Raw genomic sequence first — 20926 nt, 5'->3', positions numbered from 1 at the left:
AGAATGGAGTGAATTGTGAAAATGCAGGATGTGGTTCTTAATCTTCGCAAGGACGTAGTCATCAAGTCCTGATTGCACTTCAAAGAAGCACAGAAACTCGGTGGGATGCCCTGTAGTTCTAGATTTCCCATTCGTTTGCTGCAGATATTGTAACCAAGACACAATTTTATATTGTTACTGCAAACCCTCGACTGAAGAAGTATCTAAGAGCCATGTGGAGACCAAATCAGACTGATGAATTTTGGCCATGTTTCTCCAGCTGAACAGCTGAAAATCAGAACCAGTGCTAGAGTCTAAAGAAACATTTCCTTCTCTGCTAGATTTTTTTACTGGTTGTGTTTAATTTTGTCATTTTAGAAAAAAAGGAAGTGCAGATAATCTTAATTAATGTCTCTTTATTCAAACAAGGTAGGTAATACCAGAGTAAATCTGACATGCAATACACATACTAGAACATGAAGAATATGGAAGTCACAGTAATTCCTTGTAGATCAATACTGCCTCTGGAATGCCATTTGGAAGCTGGAGATGTTGAGCAAGCCATTTTATCCCTATATGCCTCTATCTAACCTTCTCCTTTCCCTTTGCATCTCCTTAAAGCAGGAAAAGTCCTAGTGTCTTGCATTTGGGATCGCAAATCGTCTGCAAAATTTCTGTCTTTTGCTCTGTAGGTTTGTACAATAACTACTTTTAAACTACCAAACGAAACCACCCAAGGGCAGGTCTCCTGTCTGGAGGTAAAAGGCATGCAAGGCCTGCAACCATGTATCTTAACATTCTTCTATGCCAAAACAGAGTACCGGTGTCCAAACTGCCTCTTGGTAACAATCCCTAACAGTGCTGTCACCAACACCCTGCCCGAGTCCCATCCCAAAGGTATTAGTTGCTATAGGATAAAATAATGCCAGGAAGCAAAAAAAGAATAAAACTATCCAGTACTGTGGTACTGTTCTCTGAAACCATTTTATTTAGGACAGCTATAGTCAATATGCATAATTTCAGTTGTAGCTAACAGTTTCTACTGTATTATAAAAGATCATGTGACCTGGCATTAAAATATTTAGTCATTCCAAGACATGTTTTGGAATCCTTGTAGATGAAAGGCATCAGATAAAATTATCACTGGATAGAGTTATCACAGAGGTTTTGTCCAACCATCAGAAACTAGCAGTCAAGAGGAGTTGCATGAAGGTGTATGTACAACATGAAAGAAAATGTCACCTATTGGGGCTGACTATTACATAAAATGAGGAACAGCTGAAAATCACCTACAACAAAATTGTTTTTATCTACACAATTAATAGACCATATTTCTCTCTGAAATATGTTCCAAAGCTATTCTGCTATGTGAATGTATTATTTATTCTCTAATGAATATTATCTGTAAGGGTATCCCCTGGCATATGACCTGTGCATGATAGAAGCAATAAGGACAAACAGAAGAAGCCTGGTGTCCATATTTCAATTAAGTTGAATAATGGTTAGGTTAAAGTAACATTTTTTTCACACTTGAAAGTCAGCATACTCACCTTTTTATTTGAGGTTAAGTCCAATTCGTCAATGTGCATGAGGTAAATATTTGCTGAGCATTTAAAATGTTTTCCACGAATCAAAAAGGTCTGGAATGCTACAATCACTAATGACTTGCCATCTCTCATCTCTGTCACAGGCAGGTAATGCAATTTCAGGAACTGCACAGTATGTCAAGAGTGGAGTGTTTATTGAAGGATATCTTTTCTCCTCCCCTTGGGGCTCTACAAGGTGATTTATTTGATATGCACTCTCCTTGGCCATTCCATTTTCTGTTTACCTGAGCATAAAACAGGTGCTATGAGGAATCCACAGTTTCCAAAAATCTCAGTATTTTTGCAAGGCTTCAGATTGGAAATATTAGAGGTAAACCCAAATCAGAAACGGAACAAAAAATGCTAAGAGGAAGTGGAAATGTTGATTTCCTGTGGTTTGCCATAAAGCTACTGTGTGGCTTTGTGACTTGACTTCTTTCTGCGCATTTGGAAATAAAATAATTCTGCATTTCACAGAACAAGGAGGAAACAAAAAGCATTTGGGGGGTAAAAAAATAAATATCCATTAGTAAATGAAGTTTTCTGTGTGAACCTATTGCATTTCAGTCACAAGGACTCTCCCTAAATTTGGAGTGTCCTTTTATAACCTTCTCAGCTGAATAGGCAGCCCAGAGCAACTCCAGGATCAGAGCATGAATGAAAGTATAAATCTTACCCTAGTCCATTTCCTGCCTAACTTCACAAGAGAAATTGTTGCATGACCCTTCTTCTATTTCAGAAGTAGCTCTTTCCCCTTTGAGTGCTCTGAACTATCTGTTCTTTTCAAAATCTTGCTAAACACCTTTTTCCCCTATATAGATGATGCACAAAAAAGTCCCCAACATAATCTGCTTGTAAGATCTGGGTTTGTCCTGGTGCCACATCCATCCCAGGTCAGTGCCTCTGGACCAATAGTTAAATATTCGTAGCCAACAGAGCCAAACAGCTGAAACCAAGAGAGCGCACGGCACATCAAGATTCTGGAAAATGGAGCTTTAAAACCCTACAGGAACTCAGGCCATCAATGGACAATGACGTTATTGTCTTGCATCGCCTCTATGTCAAGAAGCCTTCCTGCAAGTTCTCTGCTTTTTCTTTTGCTTTTTTCTTTCCCCTCTGCTGCAAAGCCTCAAGATTATCCCATAGTGGAAGGAGAATATTTCTGTAAGAATGAACACTTGTGTAACATAACGGCTCCTCAACATCCCACACTCTGCACATGAGGCTTGCTGCGCTGCAGGGACATAAAACAGTCCACTCACCTGACTAAGGGTGACTCAAATCCAAACAAAAGTCCTCAGTAGGCAAAATGAACTGGTTTATTTCTGACTTATAGCTGATTTTAATACTAAATCAGAATCAAATCTATAGAAAGGAGATGAAAGGCTCCTAGATCCTTGGGATCTCCAAAGTGCAGAGCCATATGTAGAGACACTACATCACTCCAGCTGTCTGATGCAGCCATAGGAATGCTCTGGTTGGATGAAGGTAAGTGCAATTAGTTTACACCTGTCCCCAGCAGCTACTGGCTGGGGACAAGTTAACCTATGTCTAAGTAGCCACTTCTCAGCCATTACCCTGGAATCTCTCTCTGCTAATAAATAGAAAAGATAGGAAAAAAAAAAAAATCCCTGCACTTCTCTTTTTCATTCTTTGTAAACACTTCCAGTTCGTGCTACATTTTTCACAAATAAATTGTATAGTACTGCCACAGGCACGGACACACAAAAATTGGTCCGGTAAAATTAAGGATTTTTGTTTTAACTTCAAACAGTTTATACAGTTTAGACTTCTGAAAGAAGCTATCACTTTCAATCTACCAAATGGAAGTCTTATATTGAATAACAACTTTCTTATCATTAGGCATGACAACTCCCACTGCAGCTAGAAACAGGTATTTTTCACTGAAAAAAAGCAAAGCCAGTTCTCTCTAGACCTTGCTTTTTTGAAGAGCTAAGCTGTATTGCTCCATTCTTATTCACAATCACCTGTTCCTGAAGTCCTTATTCATAAAAGCATCTAAGAGGGCTAAATTTAGCGCTGCTGTACATAAACAAATCCCATACAAAATTAAGTATGGTTTGGAGTCTGGAGGAGTTAAGGGCCAACATACTTTTTGAAAATGATGCTTACGTGCTTCTAAATCTGGGTGCTGCTGCAGAGAATTGGCAACTTCTTGTGTTTAGGATAAAAGAAGACAGCAAAGGTCATGTGGCACCAGATTCAGCTAGAGGGAGTGGAGGTGGCATTTGCTCCTCTTTAAACAATTGGCAAGTAGGCTTTTCCACTAAAGCTAGTCATCAAGAGAGTCTTTACACAAGCCCTTTTCTAGAATGTGATTTCTCTGGGCTACTTGAAATGTCCACATTACAAACAAGGGACCTAAGAAGGTCCTACTTATCTCCATTACCTATAGAGGGAATCCTGAATTTAGACATGGAAGTGCCTAAATGGTAGACATCTAAATATGTTTAGGTAAATCTCACCCTGAGGCCTGTGGTCTCTTTGGCTGTCAGTTCAGAAAAGGACCAAGATAATCCATGGAAGAGCCTACAGATAAAATCTATTTGAAAGGAAGGGTGGACACAGTTGCCGTAAGATAGCAATAATTAAGAAATTCACATCTGAGATTGCCAAAGTGTAGGCTGGTGCCAAAGAGTAAGGGCAGATGCAGGAGTCCCTGTTGTTGCCTGTTTGCTCTCCCCTTTGCCCAAGGGGGAAAGGCAGCTGTGTGCAGCAGGGCAGACTGGGAATAGAGTTTCCTTGAAGGTCTCACCACGACATCTGGTTTCACTGACACCATTTTGCATTCCTGTAGGGTTCATGCTTGGGACAGCATCAGGTCATCCTTCTAATAATGCACTGGAAAGGCAGCTGGTCACATTAGCTGCCTCCTGGTATGCTCCATTTTGTGGTAAATACACCATTTTTCTCATCTCTCTTAGGCTCCACTTGTTAAATATGTGGCAAATACGAAGATCCCATTAGGTTTACATCAATAACTTTTACTTCTCTGCTTACTAGCCCAGGGTCTTTTTCTGCTGGGTGAACACACGTGAGTGAGTTTTCCTTTCTCCCTTCGGTGGTTAGGGAAGGAACCACTGATATTGTTGAGCTAAGAGAAAGGATTACCTACATATTGACTTTGGGACAGTATGAACGTCAGCACATTGGCTCAGGAAGAAAAGGTGATGGTTAACAAACTGTGTTTTGGGAAGATCTATTTCAGGTCCACCCAGAGGCCACATCAGCAATTCTTAACACAGTGTTACTCGAATGAGGCATAGCTTCAGGCTGTATATGAACATGATGCATTTTAAACTGCAGTGAACAAAATGGATGATACAGATCAAATGTTGTGTGTCAGCCTTCCCTTACACAATGCTATTAAGACTGGCCAAGCAGACTTGTGTTTGCCCGGCATGCCATGAGAATGATGCATGTCTTTGTAGAGTATGTACCATTACGACATGGCTGACGTTATTTTCCGTCTTTTAGATACGTGCATGTATAGAAGAGACCACGAGTGTGTGTTTTACGTATGCTTGACTGGACTGTCTTATTTTTTTTTGCCCTACTCAGTAAAAAGGCTGGCTATAATTGCATAGTATTACTCACCTGCCCAGCAGCAAAAATTCTCCAGCAAGTCCCAGGCGCCTCATAGCCATTAAGAGCCCTCTCACAGTCATGCCTTCACAGAAGCAGGCAACCACTCTCGCCTTGGGCAGGTGGCTCCGAAGCTTTCGCAGCAGCTTGTCAAAGCTCTGTTCACCAGCATTGCTATAGATCTTGTAGGAGTGTGCAATGCAGATCCCTTCCTTGGCCGCCATATCTTTGAAAGCTTCCATTCCACTTTCACCATAGTTTCCTAAGTACAAACAGAAACACATATGCGTATATTAAAATTTGCAGAAGCTTTTCTTGGTTTGGAAACTGCAAATATTTTAAAGAATACATAACATATCTGCACACAGATCAGTGTACCAATCTGAACAAAATAACATTAGCATTTTAATTTATTAATTCATTTTTCAAGTCAAGATCAACATATTTTCCCAGAAACCTTACTTCTGTTCAGGAGCCTGTATCTCTGTTGAAATCAAAGGCTGTTAGGTACCTCAATACCTTTGAGGATCTGGTCCCAAATGTCCACAACAATGTATGTATAAATTGCACAGTCTATTCTGATTCTCTTGACTAAATATGGTCAAGTGCTCTGGGGTTTACTTTAGAAAATCTAAAAATATGTGTTCAGAATAAATATTTTAAATATAAGCAAAACAAAACAATGACTCATAACAACATGACTTTGTTCATAATGCAATCTGAAAAGCAATGATTTTTTTTAATTACACTGAAAGGTAAAACTTATCCTATGAAGAAGGAACTTCTGGTGACTTGGGAGAATGGGTGGCAAAATTGAGGATTAGCATTACAGAGATCACAGGATTGCAGATGGACTAATTGTACTTCTGTGTTGTTTTGGGTTTTTTTTTTTAATTAAATGTCTACCAACACAACAGGAAAAACTTCATAATTTCTTTAAATCTATTCTTCCCCTGTGGGATAGACTGATAATAAATATTAACAGATAGATGCATTTATTGTTATTTATTCTGTCTCACCATGGAAAATTCTCCATTGCCAGGCCTACATAAAAGTCACAGTGCTTAAACAGTGGGTGTACTGATATCACTGACAATCATCCTGACCAGGATTGTCTCTCTGGTTCCCTGTGCTCCTCCATCTGGCTGTCTAAATCTGTTTCATGTCTCATTTAAATAAGAAGGCTTCTGAGGCAGGAAATCTTTCTCCAAAATATTGCCTTAACCCCTCAGTAATATTCCACAGAAACACAGTGAGTAAAGTAATAAGACAGAGAGTGTTAAAGTGACGCTGTTGCAAGGAACTGCTGATCCTTCACTTATTTCTGTTAGTTTGCAAATGGAAGAATCTCTAAGAAAAATGTTTTCTTTTACTAGCATAGTTACAAGTATATAAGAGCACTGACAGTAAAAATGCATGTGAAGCAGTGAGAATCAGACAACTGGATTTGGGCTGTCATTTGGGTTTGTGACCTTGGACATTGGAGCCACCAAGCATTTAGGTTGCCCACCTGGGAAATCGTCCCTATCGCCCTGGCGCTAGAGTTTAGAGGCTGTTGGGCTCAGCACTGTACATGAATGTGAAGAACAGTCTCCAGTTTGAAGATCTTACCATCTGAATAGCCAAAAGAGACAAAAAGCAGAAGAGAAGAAATGCCATTACCTTTGTTTCACATCAGGAATGAATCACTGAGACCTTGAATGCCGATCTCCTTAGCTAATAGGACTTTCATTTTCCTCCCTGCTGTGATCAGGCCTGATGGAAAAGCCATTACTATGCAAATTGTGCCTGGACAAAATGTCACAGGATTTTTAAACTCAGCTGTTGCAATACTTCCTGGGAGTTGTAAATCAGGTGCCCAGTGCTTCCCCATGTGTCACTTTAGGGAAAACTATGTTTCCTGTGATACACGAGCATCAAGTGATTCCCTTGAGATGCTGAAACAGTTCAGCTAGAGGTCAAAAATGTGGTGCCTCATGAAAGATGTATTATACCTCAGAAGTCAGTCTGAAGGAAAAATGGGAGTCAGTCACAAACAACTCCCACTGGGTCCTGAGGCCATCTAAAATAAAATAAAGCTGTTTGACAGGAAATACACTACTTTGTTTAAAATTATTCTCATTTAGGTCAATCTGGATCAACATTAAATGTTCTGTTTCATTTTTCCTAAGAGAAAATAAAAAGGAAAAAAACCCATATCAAACTTTGCCGTAGAGGTTGGAAGTTTGAGGAAAACCGGTTCCATAATATATCTCAAAGAGACTGAAATTCTGAAGACTTCATTTTCTGTCAAAAAACTGTCAATGGAAAAGTCATGACCAGGTCTAATTGACTTACAGAACTGGATCTCATCAATGTTACGGATACTGCACTCTTTGTTTGAAAGTGTTATAAATATACAAACTCTTACCCTGAGTCTTGCTATAAAGCTGAGAATAGGTTTAATTACAGTACTGACAAATAGTAGGTCTTGCAATGAACACAAAGTACATTAACTCTTTTCCAGTCAAATAAAGGTTGCACTGGCACAAATGCCATGGTGTCATCATGTATCAAGACAGGGAGATTTTGTGAAACCATACAGAAAGCAATGCGTCATCCAAAATGAGAGGAAACAAGTTAAACTACCAAGGCCACTTAGCAAAGTGTTACGTTCTTAACATTTGGAAGAAAAACAACCTGGCAGTCCAAATCTGAGAGTGACTGAGTTCTCCAACTGGTAAAAATATAGCTGTATGGCATGAGCTCAAGGGAGATTTGATGAAAACAGAAGGTAGCTTTGCTTCAAGACGCTCATACAAATACACCAGTGGAGCTCTTGTCATGATCATTGCTGATTAAACTCTACTTAATTAATTATTCATAGTGAATTCCCCTGTTGTGCAAGAGGTTTGATGAGGTATGTATATTTAATTTGAGCTATACTGTGGGGATAATGAACACTCCGCAATGGAAAAAGACAATCTTTTCTGCTAAACTCCTTTGTACCACATATTAGGATGAATTTCCTCTGAGCTATCTTTCTTTCTGTGGAAAACCTGTACGTGCATGAAGGTAGACATGTAGCACTGAGGGAACGGGAGTGGGAAACTGGGGCAGTTATAGTACATCATTTCCTAGAGGATGAGATGTGAGGATCACAGTGGAAAAGCGTCTCCATGCTTTCTGTATGGAACTGGGCTCCTCATGGACCTTTGATTCTTGAACTGTGGCATTTCCATAGTAGTACTACGAAAACTGCCACAGCAAGAGCAAGTTTGCACTCACAGGGCAGTTCCCACTCTTCAGCCAGGTCTGTGGCACAAGGAGGAGGATACAGGGACTTCTGGACTTGCACACGTGGATGGACAAGGTGAGGACTTATGCAGCCTGACTCTGAGAAGGAGTTTGTAGTTTCACTTCCAAATGAAAATTAATTCAGAATGCCTCTGCTGGAACCAGAGCAACGTCTTCTGTGAGTCCCCCATGATGGAAGCTGCCTATGACCTGGCAATTTATCCATGTAGCTGTTTTGTTTCCACTTCTAAATTTAAAGAAAGATCCTGAGGAAAAGTTAAACAGAAGACAGGGATTGATTTACTTTTGTTTGGCTAGTTCTAGTTTAGCAGAAAAGACTCAGCAAACAACACAAACTGGAGCTGAAATATGGTCAATTTATATTCAGCTCTTCCTCCCCCACCAAACTCCATCTCCATTTCGGTGTTTGGAAACCGGCACCTCTATATTGTAACTGGCTCTGCAAGAGAAGGTATCACAATTTTTTACTGGATGTTCATCTCCTCTTGAAAGTTTGTCTGTCAGTAATCAGAGCTGCTAGCTGTTGATGGCTTTTGTAAATATGTCCTACACACATGGCAACAACTAGCAGCTGGGTTCTTTTAAAATGCCAGCCTGAATCCTGCATATTGCCTACCTGAATGTCTGGCCCCAAGCCCAGCTCTAAAAGCTACTCCCATATGTCTTTGCATGTTTAAAGAAAAATCAATTACATCATCATGCAAAAGACTTATCCCTGCTTCAGAGTTGGAATTTTGTTCAAAACTCAAGCATATGCATCCCCACCTACAGTCTAACTATAACAATCTGTTAGTTCCACTTCCAATGAATCAGTACTAGAAACTATTAAGAAGCTTAAAAAGAACAGATTGTGCTTTTTTTCCAGATGAAGCTTAATATAGTACAGTACATAATAATACTTCAATCTGATAGAAAAGGGTCAGGCAAACTGCAGGCTGCTCATGCTGCTTCTCCTGCCCAGCAACTGAGGCAATTAAACTATCTGAACATAAACTGTTAAGATCTTATCTGTATTACAGAGCAAACCAGCAAGGTTTTTAATCTTAAAATAATAAACAAAATACACTGACATCTGCTCTATCACACTAAAGGTTATCAATATGAGATAAAAAGTCACTACAGCCAAATGGAATAATGAACTACATTTTCTACTGTCTAGGCATTTTTGGGGCATCACACATTTCTTTTTAAATACAAGAGCTTTTTTATCATTAGTTGCATATGCAAATTGTTATCAGGTAATTATTTGGTTTGTAAGAGTTTCAGTGAACATAGATGAGAATCAGCCTTTAGGAGACATTTAGGATTCAGGCAGGACATGGTGCAAATTCACAAAGTAAAAGAAGAGGAGGCTCAAGTGAAACTGAAGAAATTAATTATGTCATTCATTTAGCTGGTAATAATCCTAACCATCACAAAGCATATTTATTTAAGCAGAAGTGTTACCATCATTTTTATAGACAAGGAAGAGCAAAACACAGAATATCTATGCTGTACCTGAGCCACAGAAAAGAAGCCAAGTCAGGTTAAAATTCTTAGTAGATGTTTTTGCAAGCAATACAGGGAATACAGAGCTTCATTTTTACTAGCTTTCATTGGCATCAATAGGATGAACTTTGCTAGAAATAACTAAAAAAATCTAAGTAGGTATAATTTTGAAAATGCATGTGGGATTAATGGAAGATATTTATGAAAGGCATTGTGTTGGTTGATTACAAGGATGATCTTCCTGAAAGTCAAGGATATGGCGGTGTAGAATAGTTTCCCAAATGGAAAAATTAGAAGTCTCTGAATATTACAATTCAAATTAATCATGGTAAAACACCAATAGTATCTACTAGATATTGTCCACATTTAACTGCTCTGACGGTACAAGCCTTTTAAAGTTTCATCACTACTAAGAATAGGAACATAATACCAACCACATGCCACTGATATAACATTATGAAAATCACAGCCTTCCTGGTACAGTTATGTCTGCAAATAGATCAGGACAATAGGGCGTTATTTCATTCTAAAGACTACAAACCAAATGAAATCAAATCACATGTGCCTGAAATTCTGGAGTTGTCTATGTGCATTGAAAGTTAAAAAAAATCATCACCTGTTTTCTTTTGATCAAAATATTTTATTTAAATCATTTTAAAATGGGATCTCAGTTTCTATATTAAGTGTATATGTATAAAACAACAAAAAATAAAATGGAAAGGTTGTTTTGAAAGCATCCCATTAAAAAATACTTTAAATGATAATAGTTCCTCAAAATACATTCTGCTTAAATATCTCCAGCCAGATCTTTTCCTTAATTACTCAGAGACTGGGCTTTCCTCTTCAATTATCTTCAGTGCTAGATAGTAACTTCAAGGCCTTTGAGCTCTTTCCTCACAAGATATTCAATCTGAAAGTCTGAATTTCATGGAAATATATATATTTATGTACACACACACACATTTGCAAGGATACTACTCTTTTTTATAAAAAAACCTCTAACGTTTGGAACACAAGTAGCCAAATGCTGCTCTGGTGAAAGGACACCAACCCAGAACAAGCCCAACCAGGCTTCCCTCAGCACGACCCCGTGTCGTATCTCCAGCACCGTGCCTCATCTAGAGCCACACGTTGAAACAGCCGTTATGGAGCTTCTTCATAGCGCCGCTGCAGAACTTTATCAAGACCTCTTGATAAAACTACGGCCTGTTACATGCAATTAGTTCTCACACAAGACTTGTTTTTCTGTGAGTTTATGCTCTTCAACAGGAGTTGCCAAGAAGGTTTATCTTTTGCTCCTCCTGCAGAACCAAGCGATAGTGTTGAGGGAAGGGTTCTCCAAAGAAACGACTACTCAAGCGAAGAGCCAGGCAATGTTGGCTGGGCTTGGAGAGGTGTCAGAGAACTAGAAAACAGCAAAGGAGTGACACGGGGCAAAAATTCCCTCAGTGATTAATTTAAGAATACCACTTACTCCATCCTTAAAATTGCTGTACCTGTCTTCCTTAAGCACAGACAGTCTCAAAGTGATTCAGAGGGCATGATCTAACAGCTAAGGCCTTATAAGGGACATAAACCACTGATGACTGCAGTTAGGACTCTGTCCTTAGCTATCTATATGAGCATGGAGAACTCATATATCTATTTCCTTGGATGTTCATCACTTCTATTCAAACTGAAAGCAATTTGAACAGCATTTATCTATTGCTAAGTGTTCATAAAACTCAGACCTGAAAGGATTACCTATATCCCTGGTGGCTTGATAGATGAAGATAGTACAATTCAGGATATGTCAATATAAAGAAGCATTAGTTACCACAGCATCATACTGGCTATAAACTTGATTTCCTTATCTGTGAATGGGTTTGAGATTTTCAATTTTTTACATCTGAGGACAAGTAATGTTTTCATAATCACAAAAATATTAGCTAACCAACCCCCCCACTTCTAATTGCCTTACTTCAGTCTGATTGAAAAAATTTGTTGAAATGATCTTATAATATGTAATTCAGATATCGACCATTTTATCATTTCATATAAGCCTCATATTACCTTCTACAATGTAAAATAAAACCAAAATATGTATTTTGAATCAGGAAACTAGTTTATTGAAAAAAAAAAAAACCCTGAAAAATTTTTACATTTAAAAATAAATTCAACATGTTTAATTGAGAAATTAATTAAGCTCTTTTCTATGAAGTTTTTAAGTTTCAGCTAGTAGGTGTTTCCTGACCAGAAGTTTTCATTCAAAGGTATTTAGACCAGCTCCCTTCATAAGGTCTTTCTTTAAATAACTAATGTTTAAATTATTTTGGTGAAGTAACATACAATATACACCAAACAAAACTGCACTTCATTCAATTATCTGTTCATTATCTCCTCATCTAAGAGGGCTCAGAAGTATCACTTTAACACCTAAGTTTCTCTTCTCTTTCTCATCTTCTCTTGTCTATTTTGAAATAATAAATTCATTCCTCTTAAGAAAATGATGACCTAGTTTCACAGTTTAATGCACCTCACATCTGTTTATTTTTAAATTATCACTTCATAACTTTAAAAGAGAGACTTATTTAAACATTGCTGTTATGTGAGAAAAGCGAACAGTCTGGAAACAGCTTTTTCTGTACGCTGCCTTTGATCCATCCTGTTAACTGGCACGTCTGCAGCTCTGTGGCCTTGTCCACTGAGCAACGTTTGAAGTCCTCCGTGATGTTAATGTCTGCTAAAGGATTTTAAGCTTGGCAGCTTTTGTAGAAACATGCTGCCATCTCTGACTGCTCTCCTTGTTTTCAGACTGGAGAGATTAAAAATTTTCTGTACTTTTGTTTGTGAAATATCTCTTTCTATCTACCTAAGACATTTCCGTTAGATATTTCCTGTATCATTTCATCATTTCATTTCAGAATGAAATCATTAATGAAAGCACAGTTCCCAGTGAACTCCAGGCATACTCTAACTGCTCTTTCATTTTCATTTAGGGTTATACTTTTCATTTTTTGTTTGGTTTTCAGATAAAAATGAGGACACATGAGACTGACAGGGTTGGACTGGAGGCTGTTCCTTTCAGGAGACAAACGCTATGTCGGAAAGGAGAGGGCTTTGCGGTGGGAACGCTTCGTTCTATGATCCCGCATCCTTCATTGTGAGTGTAGCGAATTCCCAAGGAATGCAGCTGCCTGGGGATTCTTCACTGGTATTTGGACCCAGTCCCAGTTCTGACTTAGGCTATTAGTTATTATATCTCTCAAAAGAGTTGGCCCCTTCTACAAGTGAACAAATCACACTTCTATATATGCACAACCTGGAACATGCCTTCATGTAATATTAATTCTTAACTCTGCTGTGGTTTGCAACTGCTCTTTTCTGAAATACACTTGATGTCCTGTTCTGCTGCTGCAGTAGATGAGCACTACCAGAAGTCATCCAGCAAAAAGAAGCATAATTCAGGAATTAGATAGACTCTGAAGGCCTTCAATTAATCTGTTGAGTTTTCTGGTAAGTGCCTCTCTTTCTGTCCTATGTCCTCATACGTGAAATGGAGGTAAAAAGGTTTTCCTGACAGTGGTGGTGCAAGAATAAATCTATTATAGATTGAGGGAAACTCAGATAACTACAGTAATGAGGGCCACATTTATGTTGAACAGACCAAATGTAACCTGACAGTTTTGCCTCACAAAACCTCACGTTGGCTTAGCTGTAACAATAACCACATTGTGTTTATTATAGCAACAATCACTCTGTATGTCTAACATCTTTTTTTATAATAACACCTAATATTTTGCACTGTAACTGTAGAAGATGGCAAGGCTACTCCAAAGAGAGCACCTCAATATCACTTTAACTGATTGTGCACATTCATATTCAGCACGTTCATTTGGGACAAGAGTAGGTTTCGTGACTCTCCCCACGTGAACTCTGAGAGCAGAGAGGTCTATCAGGTATACTTGAATATTTAGAATAGTAACTGAAAGTCAGATCTATGACTGCATTTCCCAGGAGTGCTTGTCAAAAGATTTTGAAGGCGATAATATGAAGTTTCTTGGGGCATATTAATCATTCTTAAAGTATACTGTGTGGGATGAGAAGCCCTTACTTTGTGACTAAATACTTTCTTGGAGATAGTCTCATTTTAGGAACATGTTGGATAATTGTTTCCTTTCGGTGGATAACAGAGATTGCACCTTAGAAGACTGTTTGAAAAATGCATTTGAATATGTTAGGGGTACAGGTGGTTTTTGAATTGTAACTTTAGAGGATATTACCGAGTAGGACACTACCATCCTCAGCTTTCAGATGCAGAAAATGAAGCAGGAAAAGATAGTAATAGACCAGGGTTGAAGGCAAGAATATGACCTCCTCAATTTCAGACTAAGCTGCCCTAGGGCAAAAGAATGGTTAGTTATTAAATAATTACAGAATAATTTTTGGTTTAGAAGCTCTTTATAGTGGTGGAGATTTCATTTCTATCTTGGACAATCTGTCTTAAGCCAAACTAGTCTTTTCATTAAGTTTTCCTTCCCTAGTTCTTCTAAGTTCTCTTTCCATTCAAACCGATTATATCTTGCCCTATCAAATTTGAGAATAGCTTCTCAGATTCATGTTTTCAGAAGTGCTTAACTGTTTTGGAGACAACCACCATGCCTCCACTTGATTTTCTTCCTTTTTTTTTTTTTTTTTCAAGGCTAAACAAGTCCAGTTTTACTCCGATGGTCCTGTTTTCTACACTTCTTTTCACATTTCTGTTTGATGTCCAATTAGTTCATGTTGTCCATCCAGGATGATGTGTAGTTTTCGTGAAGATATGGTACTTTTCCATCTTGTACCTTGCCTGAGCAGGGTAGAATTTAAAGACTATTTTATATCTCTAAAACATATTACCTTTTTGTATAATTTCAGTATATTTACCTTTTTTAACAATGGAGTAACACTGTTGACTCAAGTTTAGTTTTTGATCCGTTTTAATCTTCTAGGTCTTGTTTTCTGCAAAACTGCTTCTCAGTCGATCATTCCTTATCCAGTATTTAAGCATCAGATTATTCTGTTCTAGGAGCAGCTTCATCCAGCATGGTACTGTTTACAGATTTAATAACCATACTCTGTTTATCATAATTCAAATCAATGTTGGAAATGTCAATTAAAAATGGATTCCAGGCAGATCTCTAAGAAGGCTATTGAGCTTATGACTTCTGTTGGAAAGCTAACAAGTGAGAAATACAGTTTGAATGAAGTTTTAAAGTCAGTTGTGCACCTAACACAGGGAAGTTTAGATTCATATCTTCTTAGTGTGCTTATAAGAATGTTCATGTGTGTTAATAAAAAATTCAATGATTTTAAGATACAGTCACTCATTCTTCACAAATGCTCTGAACTGGATACTAAGTTGGCTTGATATGATTTATTTTTGAAGAATACACATTGTCCTTTCTTTATGACACCAGAATGAAATTACCCATTTCTTGTGAACAATTGTTTACTTGTTGCAGAAGTTAAATTAGGTTGGCTGAGCTCTTTCCTCACTTCTTTTTCAGGATAGTTCGTGTTACCTCATTTCAGTCTGTTGGAACCTTATACATATGCCAAATTTCTCCAGGAGAAGTATTAAGATCTTCAACACTGTTTCAATCAATTCAGCAAGGTAGATTAGCCAGATGTTTTGAGAACTTGTCATTATCTAATATCTAGAAATTTCTATAATTTCTGAATTCTTTTTTACTTATTCTAGGATGAGGTAGAGTATGACAGGCAGAATTTAGGTACTTGAACAAAATGCAATCCTAACATACTTAAGCCACTGCTGCCTAGATTTGAAATTGTCACTATTAATCAAGTCTTCACATTCAAGTCTCCAAGTACATATAAGATGCTTTTACATCAAATGAGTCACACATCCTGAATTATTTTTTAACCAGAAAAATAATTTTAATAGGATGGATGAATTATGGTCTCACTTCTTTTGTATAAGTCTTTTCCACCATCTTTCCAAGAAAAATAGGTTATACACTGATAAGCATGGCACTTTTTTGGAAACTGAAGAATATTAATTTGAACACATTCAGGCTAAGGAGGGAATGAGACCTAAATTTTCAGTATGTCCTGGGAGCATATTATAGTTACTAGGCTATGATATAAAAAAAGCTAGCCTCCTCCTCTGCCCATGTCTTAAGAGAAAATAAGTCTATTTTCAGGGTAAGGTCCAGACTAGGAAACCAAGTGAACAGTAGTACTTAAAGATCTTGTGATCTGTATCTGCCTTGTTCTCTTGTGCATTCTTAACACAAAGATTTTCTGTACCACATGTTCAAGTATCTTGCTCTATTCAGGTATTAGACAGAGAGCTTGGGTACCAAACACAGCGATAGGTATCCCATGATGAGGATCAGGAACCTAGAAGTACAGACTTTGCAGTACATGCTTCTGAGATAAATACATTCCTTTCTGCATCTAGGCTGAAATCTTTCTGGAAGACAACAGCTGTAGCTGAAGATAGTTTGATCATTTGGAAATTTAGGACTTTATTTAAGTTTCTAGTCCTCTGCCTATAATGAGTCCCTAGCCTCCATTTTTATCTTTTTCCATCTTTTTTCTTTTTTTTTTTTTGGGGGGGGGGGGGGGGCAGGTTGGGGGTGGGTGGGAGGGTTGTTTATGTAAGAATGCTTATTTCCAGAATAATAAGCTGGAAAATAAACTAGAAAAAATATAGAAATTGTAGAACAAATAATCAGTTGGGGGAAATTCTGGACTCAAATTCCTAACATCTTATTTATAGTTTTATTAAATATTTCCCTTTATAGTATCTAATTGACTGATCCAGTATCAGAGTAGCAAAACATTTCCATAGCACACTCATCTACTGAAAAAAAACCAGTACTGAAAAAAAACCAAATTGCCTACAGGCTATGAAAAAAGTTGGAAAAATAATATATCTGGGCATGGACTGAAATGGCCAGGCTGTTTCCCATGGGCCATCAAGTGACTATTAAGACATTCCTTCTCCACCCCATTACTACATATTATGCCATTATATTAGTAAGAGAACAGGAGTGTTAGACTTGATGTCTCTTCATTCCCTTTTGGAATAATATTTACTTTCCGTACATTTAGAAGCCATGCCATATTTTTCACGGACAAAAGTATTTTCTTCAAGAAGGTTCTCCATAACCTGAATGCCAATGTTGGGGGCAGGAATGGAGCAAAGGGGAACTGATCCTATAGTATAGTTGACATTGCATTGCAAGTTTCAGCATTTGCAGGCTCAGCATTGGCACTTGGCATGGCAGATTAATGAGTGTGCAGAGCATTCAGAAAGATCAGTCTGTGCTCATTTAGCTGGATCTCCCTGTCAAGTGCCCTTTAATCGGCATGATTTCAAGGATGCCATTGATAGTAAAGGAAATGTGTTTTGGGCACTGCTCTTGCTTTACATACTGCCATTGTTTGCTTAAGTGTTGGAAGGAAAACCATCATTTACAGGCAGCAATCCTGAAGATAGATAGTTTTTTCTTATGGGGGCACTTAAAAACATATGCAGTTACTCTAGAGTACTGGGGTCTCCTGGAAGGACATGTACTAGAAACCTTTTGGCCAAAGAGCAGATGGCAAAATGATCAGAGGACCCGAAACTCTTTTGACTGTGAGATGCTCAACTACAAAGACGATGGCTTCATGTGATGTGCTAAACACTGTCATCTATCATATTTAGCTTCTTCCTTAATGATCTGAAGAGGAAGTAAACAGTGTTAATGAAACTTGCAAATGACTTTGAACTGGACAGTGTTGAGGGTGCCAGCCAGGATACAGAAACATTGTAAAGTTTTCTAAAGATATTGGTGACTTGGCTAGAAATTTGGGAAAAGAAACAGGCTCACTGTGTCATAAACTAAAAATTCTGGACTGAGTGGAAGGATAATAACAAAGGCAATAGAGAAAGCAGAAGGAAAATGCATAATTTGGCAATGTGATATGATTAAATAAAAATGCAAGTGACATGTCACTCTGTGTTTTGTTTTATTGTTTTTTAATTGTTAGCTTAGACCTCAGGAAAAAAAATGTGATTTCTGTCACCCTAAACTCTTTGCGAGAAACTTAAGTTTTCTGAATATTTTTCCACTGGGGAAAAAAGCTAATTCTTGGACCTTTATTCCCCAAACTGCCAGTAATATTGTCTCACTAGGACCCTTAGAAAGGATGCTGGAAATGCAATCTGTGTTCCCTCTGAGGAGTATCTGATCTGTATCTTCCACTGTGAGTAGACTACGTACCATGTCAAAACATAATCTAGGATGAGTTCTCTTAATTTTTCCTGGTGGCACTTGCCCACTTTTAATTAAAATTATATTTCTGCTTTGCTTCTCCCTATAGTTGATTAACAATGCTGAATTTTGTGATCCAACAATCTCTCCAGAACTTTTTCTGGACTGATTGTATCAACAAAACTTTCAACTTTACACATGTAGTCTCTTGCAAACTACAAAATATGAGACAGCAGGATATTCACTCATAGCATGCCAGAAGTTGTGATGGGAGTTGATATGTTAAGTCTAGGATTGAAAATTCAGGGCATGAAATACCATCCATTTCCTAGAACAATAAGGTACAAATGTAAATATTTTAAATATATAAATCATTTGGAAAACAATTGTGGTAACTACTAGCAGGAAAAAGAAAAAGAAAATTTGCAATATTCAAAGTAATATCCCCTATGTGAAATAAATCATAAAATACATGACAAAGGTCTTAAAAGATGTGAATTAAGGACTAAGTTTTTGTTTAACATTTGTGTGGTGTCTAGCTTGATAAGATCATTGCAGGAGTAGTCATAAGTACTCCTAGATCTGGAATAATAATAATAATGTCATCACTGGTAATAGTACCCAAAGCAAGAAAGTGGGAAAAGTAAAGAATGCTAAAATTGTTTGTAAACTGCCTCTAAAATGCCTAAATTAAACAGTTTTTAAAAAACAATGGCTATACTTTTTAGCATGTATTAACTTTGACATCATTTTTAATGGGAAAAGTTTACCTTATTGCCTCAGAAATGTCAGCCTGTCTTATTTCGGTTCATTTCCTTTAAACCAAAATGACAGAATGTAGGTTTTATTGTGCACTATAATATATGATGCATATTGCAGGTAAATATATTTTGTGTTGTAAAGTATGCATTATGTTTTTATATAACTGAAATCAGATACGTTATAATAAAGTTCAAATTAACCAAAACATTCAAAATGATCCCATAAAACAAAATATTCCTGTAATGTTGAAGGAAAATATTTTAATGGTTTGTAGTCTTTTTCTTTAGAGAATTGCCATTTGTTAAGGAATTCAGAACTTTTACTTTTCCTTCAGAGCTGGAATTTTTAAAAAATCAGAATATTAGAAACTTGATTCCCATCAATCTTTAATGCTAATTTTTATCTTAATTCCAGAATGGGCATATATTTTTAAAAAGGCTAGAAAGACACCTAATGTTACATCTCTTCTAGAGATATATCCAAAGGTCACAATTAGGTCTAAAAGACTGCGGCAGGATACTTTCCTTGTGAGTTTTTACAAATTAATCTAAAATCTAAACCTGCCTGGACTTAGTTTAGTATGAACTATAACTAAGGAGCACACAGAAAGAAAAGGCAAAGAATAGACTGAGATATCAAAGTGTTTTTTTTTTCTCTTTCTATATTTAAAGTTTCCTCAGAGCTTCATTTTCATTTTTATCTTTTCAAAACCACTAACTCACAATGCTTTTGCAAACCTCAAAGACCTGTTTAAACACCTGATACTGAATTTGGTGACAGTGTTCATCAACAATGAAGCTTTTCATTATAAAATGCTTTTTATAAAAATCCTCAGGGTAAATCCCAGAAAGAGGGAGAAAAGAAATAAAATAAAAAATGATAAAGAAACAAAACAAAACAAAACCAGCCATAGTCTCTGGAATTTTTTTTAAGTACTGCATACAAAGAAATGGCAGCGTTCTTCAGGATTTCAGCCCCAGGTTAGATTTCATCTGCCCTTCCTATCAGGAACAAGGCTCAGGGCTGACTGGGGAAGTCAAAGCCCTTTTCATCACATCTACACTTGGCACATTGCATTGATTTCAGATATTAATGGAGAACATAAAAATCAAGCCACACCACAGCAGCAATCAATGTTCAGAATAGTCTGACCGTGGTGCACTGTAACAGTGTTCATATGACGTGACAACCAAAGGAAACTTCTCCAAAGTACAAAGGTGGCACAGATATGTAAGAGAAGAGAGAAAGAGGGAGACAGAAAAGGGATGGGGGGAAGATTTTTTACTAATTACTTTGCTGACAAAGCAATGTTGTGCTAAGTATTTATATCCTTCAACTCTGTATCTTTAATTACTATTACTATGAATACAACTAGTACTAAGTATCTCTTGGAGACCCCAGCTAAGATCTTGGCCTCACCATGTTAAGCATGACACAAAGACAAGGTAAGAGAGTCCCTTTTCTAAAATAGGTAATTCTAATTAGACAAGAAAAGCAAAGAATGAGAATGGAAATAAAGTCACATGAAATAAAAGGACTTGCAAAATGTCAGGCAACTAATTATTTATACAGGAAGGATAGATGGATTGTGCCTTATACCACTTGCTAGTTAGAATCTTAACCTTGCTAGCTGGGAACTTAACAGGCATCCTCCTGGGCACTGTGTTCCACCTCTAGCAAATGGAGTGGAACCAGCAGCTGCAGAAGGTGATACATCTACTTATCTTACACATCTTTTTTTCTAGATGAGGTGGCTAGAGCTGTAGAGTGTATTATTTGGTTTGGTTAGTTGCCTTATTTTCAGACATCCAAAGAATCCCACCCAAAACATGCTACATCATAGAATCATAAAATGATGGAATGGTTTGGGTTGGAAGGGACCTTAAAGATCATCTAGTTCCAACTCCCCTGCCATGGGCAGGGACACCTTCCACTAGACCAGGTTGCTCACAGCCCCAT

General features: G+C 37.5%; 1 protein-coding gene across 3 annotated transcripts in view; it reads right to left on the bottom strand.

The window, feature by feature from the left end:
- The window catches only part of GRM5 (glutamate metabotropic receptor 5), a 260365-nt gene that overhangs the window by 138164 nt on the left and 101275 nt on the right, over positions 1 to 20926 (bottom strand). For all 3 annotated transcript variants that reach the window (XM_075050122.1, XM_075050123.1, XM_075050124.1), the window contains exon 2: positions 5184 to 5433. In XM_075050122.1, the coding sequence (XP_074906223.1) occupies positions 5184 to 5433 (250 nt within the window). The remainder of the gene's footprint in view (positions 1 to 5183; positions 5434 to 20926) is intronic.

Source organism: Buteo buteo, chromosome 18 (assembly GCF_964188355.1).
Source record: "Buteo buteo chromosome 18, bButBut1.hap1.1, whole genome shotgun sequence".
NCBI lineage: Eukaryota > Metazoa > Chordata > Aves > Accipitriformes > Accipitridae > Buteo > Buteo buteo.
Note: the sequence above shows the minus strand (reverse complement) of the source record. Positions and strands in the feature narration are given on the sequence as shown.